At 37.6% G+C, this 8,433-nt stretch overlaps 1 protein-coding gene across 2 annotated transcripts in view; it reads right to left on the bottom strand.

Moving 5' to 3' along the window:
• Positions 1 to 371: 371 nt before the first annotated feature.
• SYT17 (synaptotagmin 17) overlaps positions 372 to 8,433 on the bottom strand; it is a 101,167-nt gene continuing 93,105 nt past the window's right edge. For both annotated transcript variants that reach the window (XM_075179745.1, XM_075179747.1), the window contains exon 8: positions 372 to 1,536. In XM_075179745.1, the coding sequence (XP_075035846.1) occupies positions 1,340 to 1,536 (197 nt within the window). In that variant the 3' untranslated portion in view covers positions 372 to 1,339. The remainder of the gene's footprint in view (positions 1,537 to 8,433) is intronic.

The raw sequence follows: 8,433 nt of genomic DNA, 5'->3' as shown, positions 1-8,433 counted from the left end.
CAATTGTGCAGTTTTTTCAGAAGAAACATGTTCCATGTATCTAAAACACTAGACTCCAGTCCTGACTCTTGTTGGCACTGCTTTCAATGTACCCTTGAAGGCAAAACAATGGGGCTGTTATAAAGGTTAGACCGCTATAATCGTGAAGTTCACACCATGGAGCCTAACAAATAAATGAGCCAGCCCGAGGCGTTGAGACCTGAAACCTAGGCTTAACCGTCCCGAATTGCTGGTCAAATAAGCATTTAACTAATGCAGACAAATAAAAGATACTACTTAGCATCTATTCCATTAAATGTAACCTTTTTTATCCAGTACAGATACATTTCACAAAAATGTCAAGGACAGAACACATAACAAAATATTGATGGCACAAATATATATTTATTTTTTAATAAATATACATTATTAGACTACACTTCTTATGAAATATACAATACAGTACTTTGCAGTTGTTAGAGGCTGCTAGTCAAATGTTTATTGTAGAACGAACAGCCTCTTCCCTCATTTGCAGAGAAACGCATGAGAACTTCTAACTCCTTCCTGGCTGCCATGTAGATACATCTTTTTGCATCCTATGTGCAACATCATTCACTATATCTTTGAAATGTATTAGAGTATTCTGCCAGAACTTTTAATTACATATACTCTTTTTTTAATATATTTATTTAACACATATGTAATATAGGTACCTGGGTACATTGTTATATATTTAAGTCAATATCTATAAATATGGATCTGTAATTTGTACTGTATAAACAAATGTATAAATATAGATATGTGTTTATACACAGACATACTCACACATTAACAAGTATACAATTTAACATGTATAAGGACAAAACTGTATTTCATATAGGTGCAACATTATTTTAGGTTTTTCATTTATTTATTTTTATTTTTTTGTTTTTTTATTAGGTGTTTTAGCACATTCACAAATTAGACCACAGATACCGACACCTCCCTCAACATGGAATATGATAGCTTGCATGAACAGCAGTGTCCCATAAACGTACTGCAAACTCACCCTAGCACTAATCTCTAATATTAAATAAGATTTCAGACATCTGAATCTTCTCTATGTCTGTGTTTTTTATGATGGATGGAATCAAAACTCTAATGGACGTGCAATGTCATGACAATTATAAGAATAATCAGCATACTGTGAGCCATTGTCACGGAGCTGATTAGTCCAACATTTAACAAATGATTTGCATCATGATTTTTTACTGAGGCACATAGGCTAAATGCTGCCATTTAATCAGAAGCTGCTTAAATAGTTGCTCCCAATCCTGTGGTTTCTTGCAAGTAAGCGCTGTGACATCACTGCCTTTGGGCCTCACGTCACCTCCAATGAAGCTGGGGAGACTCTGTCACACTCGGCCCGGGACCTCAGGCTATGCCACTGCTCCGTCGCTGTTCTATGGGAATTCAACATGCGACGCCAATGGTTGGATTCGGGAGAGCCCGATGAATACTGACCAATCACTATCCTTCCAATAAAGTCATTGCTGCTTTTCATGTTGTGTCCATAAACTGCAAGAGAAAATATATCATATCATATTTTATTTTCCAAGACATTTGCAAAACAACCAACCAACCAACCTTTTTTTTAATATTGAATATGTCATTGCAATGATATCTGCACTCTACACTGCATTTTATTTTAGGTAAAGAGTATAGTTTAATTTAACTATCCATCAACTGTTGTCCTAAAGAAACATTATAGATGCAACTGAAAATGCCACACATGTAAATTTAGTGTATATTTTAGACACAGATTTGTGTTTTATGGCAAGCATACTTATTGTCCTGATAAGTAACGCAGAGGTACAATAGCTATCACATTTTTGTAAGCAAATATGAATACAAACTGCACAACTCATTTCACATATTTACTGCTTTAACAGTGAATAATTCTCTCGAGAAAGAAACTGGAATTCCTCAGGATGCAAGGGGTGTAGGAGGCTTTTTCTTTCTACTGATCTACTGTGTATAATGTATATATATATATATATATATATATATATATATATATATATATATATATATATAGATAGATAGATAGATGCCCTGTTCGGAATAGAACCCAGTGGCAGCATGGGCAGGGGTACATATGTCCCCTGTGCTGGTCCCATCTATAATATAAATGTCTAGTGGCGTGTGTTAGTCTGTCTGTGTGTGGAAAAAATAAAACCAAGCTGCAGCGCCACCTGCTGGGCGGAGTTATACACTGACCTACTAAATTCTAAGTGTGTGTGGGAAAAAAAATTCAGAAAGGGCTGAAATTTGGTATACTAAGATGTTTTTAATTTGTTCATTTAATTTGTTAATTGTTAAAAGTGTTTATAAAGATTTAAAATATATATATATATATTTCTTGAAGGAGAAGTGACAGTTGGGAGTGGTTGGTGGTTGCCGGGGGTGACAGTGGGGAGTGGTTGGTGGTTGAGGCCTGGCCTATGGCCCAAATGCATGACAAGAACCTTTTTAACACCTTAAGTAGCTTGATTTGACTAGAATGCATGAGTATCATGCACGGGTTAACTTGTATTAAATATATTTGGCAGGTGACGGCATTTGTGTAGGCCCAAAGAAAGCGTTAGCTTATTATTTTAAGAAACAAAGAAAATCTGCCTTAATCCCTCTTCCTTCTAGTGCTGGAGATGCTATTGGCGATGTTGCCTACATCTATCCATCGAAATCCAAGTATTTTTTTTATTAGGTCATAAAATTAACTCCCAATGTTTTCCTTACCACCGTAAACTGGCAACTCATTTCCTTATGACAGCAAAATCTACAATGGCAGCTCACTGAAAGTAATATGCCTGGACTGGAGGACTGGAGGACCTAGCCAGCAGGGTAAAGACAATGGAAAAAGATTAGGTTTCATGTTTTAAGCAGGGAATACCAGCTTGATTCAGAGCGGCTCCCCATGATGCAATATCATACCCATTGGATTACATGTTTTCAATAGAACCCCCAAATCCCCCAACAATATCTGCTATACTTTTTATTTTTCCAGTTACAGCAACCTGGTATAGCTGTAGTGGCTGCATGCCTGGAGAAGGCTTCTCCTTTGTTAATATGGGAGACCTACAGAAATGGCACAAAAGTGCAGAAAATATATACATAAACCAGAGAATCTGTAGTCTGCAAAAATATAATGAACATGAAATTAGCCTTTAAAAACAATCTACATGTTCTGGTTTATCAATTCCTGGACATTAACACTGGGGCTGCAAAATCCAAACCAAACAGTTTTTCCCAGATTAAAAGGTTTTAGCAATGCCTTGGGTTAACACACTATTATCTGTATACTGTGATAACAACTGCCAAAGGAAGATGCCAAATATGCTTTCTTCTGTACATCTACAACTGCCCCTTCTCTGGCACCAAAAATGATTAGTTAAGGAACATGTTAACTGAGTCTTCATCAAACCCACCCTAGTACAATTAGCTTTAGAAGCATTCCTCAGCAATCACAATGTCAGAAAAAGGAACTATTATCAAATTAATATAAACCTATTACACATTGTGCTACTCCAGACCTCAGTTCTCAGATGTTAAGTAGGAAGATTTCCCAAATGCCACAAAAATGGCATTCTATAAATGCTCGTGGGTTTATGTACATCTCAAAATAAAACCCATCTCCTTATGTCAAATGAGTAATTGTGTCATTTGGGACTAGATCTAAATCTAGCGATTTGTTTTGATAACATTTAAAGTGCATGTATAATCCACAAAGTATGTTTGTAATTGTTATTGGAACCAATGACGTACTGTCACTGTTCCAGTGCTCTATGGGTTAACTCTTGAAATGATTTAAGTTCTCAGTCAGACCGTTTTATCTGTCTGCTAGAACAAGCTACGATATTCTAGAACATCAAAGACTGTTGCGCCACCTTAAGGATAGTTGTCTGGATTCTGTGGCGCTGTTGGTAGTAAAGTGTTTTTCCCCCTTTATTTTCATTTAGGGTTTAAAATTTATAAACTTAAATAGGTTTAATTAGAGATTATGGTGGATTATTTTGATTATTATACATCAAAGAGGGCTCTTGGATGTGATGTTTCCACTTGTGTCAAATGGGGGAGAGGCAAGACATAAAGAACAGCCTATTTACTTTATTATGAATAACCTTTTTGGTGTGTATATATTTTTATATTGTATTTTTCTATGAGGAGACAGATATATCCTTTCTACTGAAGCATGCTCTGCTGTTATATAGGAATATATAGAACCCAGCGGCTGCATCTGTCAAATAAGCCATGACCTTTCCTGGGACACTTCATGTGTTTTACAAAGTTGTTTGAGTGCGTAATATTGTGGGCATTATGCTGACAACGTTGAATGATGGTTCTAGAAGGGATTTTTGCTTCTCCATTTAGCAACCTATACACCATAAGCAACATTAGTGTGTTTGCCTATAGGCCAATCACAGGAGATGTACACTGATTCTTCTTATAGTGGCTGAAGTGTTCTAATTCTTGAGACAGCAGAGTGACGTAAGTAACCTAGCTTAAATAGATATATTGAACCAGAGTCACATAAACAACATCATCATCATCATCATCATTTATTTATATAGCGCCAACATATTCCGTAGCGCTTTACAATGGGGACAAACATAATAAACTAATAAACAAACTGGGTAAAACAGATAAAGAGGTGAGAAGGCCCTGCCCGCAAGCTTACAATCAACATGTTAAAGGTGATGTGCAATGTGCATATTTATTTTCATATTGTGCTTGTATTTCACTATATAATGTATACATTTTACATGCAAAATTATATATTTCAAATTGTATTCACAAAAGACGAGTTCTAACAGAAGTAATGTAATCCCTGTGTGCCCCTAACAAGCCGAAACAGTGGGTCCCTTTAAAAGAGATGCAGGGTCAAGAATAAGAGTTCATCAGTCTGACATATGCCTAGTGGCTAGGAAGCATAGCATTTTGATTTATTGAATGCTAGTTAGCTTGCACCAAAGGTGTAGCTTTGAGCCTCAATTACTTGTTTTACACGATGCTCCAGAAGGAAATAAAGAGAAAACCCAACAATATGACCCAAACAATTACAATTGTATTCTTTTGCCTGTATACCAACTGATGAAAAAATGGTTATTACTAGTTGATGCAAAATGGATATTACTAGTTAAAAAGAGGAGACGGAAGAGGCATTGAATGTTAAGTCCATCTTTGCTGGCTTTTATCAGAAACATTACCAATATAGAAACAAAGGGTCCATCTTTCTCTATGCTTACTGCATCTATTGCATAGATCATCATCATCATCACCATTTATTTATATAGCGCCACTGATTCCACAGCGCTGTACAGAGAACTCACTCACATCAGTCCCTGCCCCATTAAAACTTACAGTCTAAATTCCCTAACATACACACACAGACAGAGAGAGAGACTAGGGTCAATTTTGATAGCAGCCAATTAACCTACCAATATGTTTTTGGAGTGTGGGAGGAAACCGGAGCACCCTGAGAACATACAAACTCCACAGAGATAAGGACATGGGGCCTGATTCATTAAGGATTTTAACTGAAGAAACTTCTTATTTCGGTCTCCTGAACAAAACCATGTTACAATGCAAGGGGTGCAAATTAGCATTCTGTTTTGCACATAAGTTAAATACTGACTGTTTTTTCATGTAGCACACAAAGGGGCATATTCAATTGTCGACGGGATTGCCGAAGATCCCGCGGTCCGCGCACGATTACCATTATTACGGTAATCGTGCGTAGAAAAAGTGTTAATACGGTAAAATACTCAATGGATTTCAACTCGCAGCTCCCTGAGCCGCGAGCTGAAATCCAGCTAGATTTACCTTATTACTTGTAAAAACAACAATTGAATATGTCCCAAATACTTGATAGCTTATTTGAACACTGAAATTTAAAGTTGATATTTGAGTGCGACATGAAAAAACAGTCAGTATTTAACTTATGTGCCAAACAGAATGCTAATTTACACCCCTTGCACTGTAACATGGCTTTGTTCAGGAGACTGAAATAAGAAGTTTCTTCAGTTAAGATCCTTAATGAATCAGGCCCATGGTCGGGAATTGAACTCATGACCCCAGCGCTGTGAGGCAGAAGTGCTAACCACTTAGCCACCCTGCTGCATTAATCAAGAGGTTGCATCTACCGCTAACTTTTATTGACTTGCAGCCATTGGGACAAGGTCCACCATTAGATTTTCTTTAAATAAAGACTGGTTGTTAGGGGACAAAAAGAAACTGCTATCTCAGCCCACTATCCTAGGCAGACCGCTTGTTTGAAAGAGGAAGTTGCTTGAATACAAGTGATTCTTGGATGTCATTGTTCAAATTACAAAATGTAAAAATGTAAATAAAAACATTTCTCTCTCACTCCATGAACACTGCAGCCATAGGCATGTGTCTAGTTCATCTGTATAAAAACACAAACCCTGTCCATATATATTATTGTACCTGGTATGTTATTAAACTTTCAATCCTGTAAGTTATCGATGTCAAAAACAAAATGTGTACATCTTGGGATTTTTAAATAGTTTTGAAACAAAACTGTCAGTGATACCTGTTAACACTGTTGCCTGTGCAAGCTAAAACGGCTACATATTATAACATTTGTAAAAGTTTTTCATCCTTTATTTGTAAGGCAGCACAAAATCCTGCAGATTGACGAAGAAGGTGCAGACGTGAGTCCAAAAAGTTGGCAAGTATACCAGAGTGTCTGTATTTGGTGACATTTTGCCAATTTCTTTCTGGACATGTAAAATGTGTTCTGCTTAGAGTCTGTTTAAAGTCTAATCCTAAACTGGCACCAATATTTGTTTATTTAAAGGAGGGCACCATTTAAATGAACCTGTTTGCAAAGACTTTCATAATGGAAGCTATGAGTAGTCTAATATGAACCGGTTTATTTGCTTATTACCAACAAGTGTCTCCAAAAATCAACACTGCTACAACCTAGTGAGACATCTAGGGACTTAGGAGTCTATTCATAAAGATGTGATGAGGCAAAATTTTGGAGAACAAACAGCTGTTTGCACTCTGGAGAACGGCTATCGCTGCTCTTCCCTCTATACATCAAAGGGTTAAAGTGCTCTGATTTCTCCTGCCTTAACCTATTTTACACTGACTACACATATCTCTATGGGGACTGTGATCTAACCCAATATGACAAGCCTTAAAGAAGAACGTTATCTCAAAATGGCATTAGCTTGCCTTTTTAGTGCAGTCTATTGCCATCCATGACCACTAGAGAAACTGCTCTAGATCCATTGCGGTTCCCATCACTATGCGCATGCGCAACCATAGCTGTGTACACGCAAAACTTACAGAGAGACGCTTCCTCCATTCGCCAGCAGGGTTAGGCTGCTGTGGGACCGGGGGGATTCTTCCTGACTTGGTAAAGACCAGCCGTACTACATATTGCGATACAAGATGCTGCTGCAAACCAACTACCAATGGTAAATAAACCGCTAAATCACAAATATTTACCATATAACTCTGATGTCAACACTTGTTTTTGTCATAGGTCAGGCTATTAACATTATATTCCTGGAACCCAACTACAGTTTTAGTTTCATAAGGATCGGGGACTATACCTCTATATTTAAAACGCTATACTTAAAGTCCACCTGTCAAATATAACCTTTATTAATTGCTCATTAAAATAAAAGAATAGCATCATAATGCCACATTAAAAACAGCAAAACGCTACCATCCATTGCTGAACATCAGGACTGCAGTTTGTGTGGGCAGCATTAACTTCAAATTTCTTCATGTTAACGTTACTTTTCCTACCTACCACAAATTAAAGCAGCAATCCCATATAGGTTTATTTTATTTTGTTCCTAAAATAGCAAGCATTCAACTACATTTTTTCTTAGCTGTTCTTCTATAAATCATTATGTCCTTTTCAAAATCTCTCTGGAGGTTACAAAACACGCCTGCAAGTTACACAGGCACAGGCACGCAGCTCTCAGTATGTGAGGAGCCAAAGTACATAATGACTCACAGAATAGAAGTGAAATTGGACAGATTTGAGAGAGAAATAACCACAGACTATGGCTGCATAAAAAGTGCGAAGGAGACCCCAAGTTCAGAGAGCCACAAGAAGGGGGTGGAGTCACCATAAAAATACTGAAGAGACCATGAGAGAAAAAACAGGGGAACCCCAACAAGGGAGGGATTTCGCTGCCAAAGCAGTGTGGAGCCAATTAGTAGGGGTGGCATTGAGGATCTACCATATAGAGTCCTCATGTCTAGAGAGGGGAATGCATGTAAGAGACCCTATGGAAGAGTTGCTGCTAGATGCAGTGTACCTACATTTAATGTAAGCCAGTGGAGGCAGAGAGGACACCGGAGAGGGTGTTATAGCCCAAGGGGTGAGTGATGATGCTGCAAGAGGACACTAGTGTGTATGTCATATCT

This window comes from Mixophyes fleayi, chromosome 7, assembly GCF_038048845.1.
Source record: "Mixophyes fleayi isolate aMixFle1 chromosome 7, aMixFle1.hap1, whole genome shotgun sequence".
NCBI classification, from domain to species: Eukaryota; Metazoa; Chordata; class Amphibia; order Anura; family Limnodynastidae; genus Mixophyes; species Mixophyes fleayi.
This window is presented reverse-complemented; position numbering and strand designations above follow the sequence as displayed.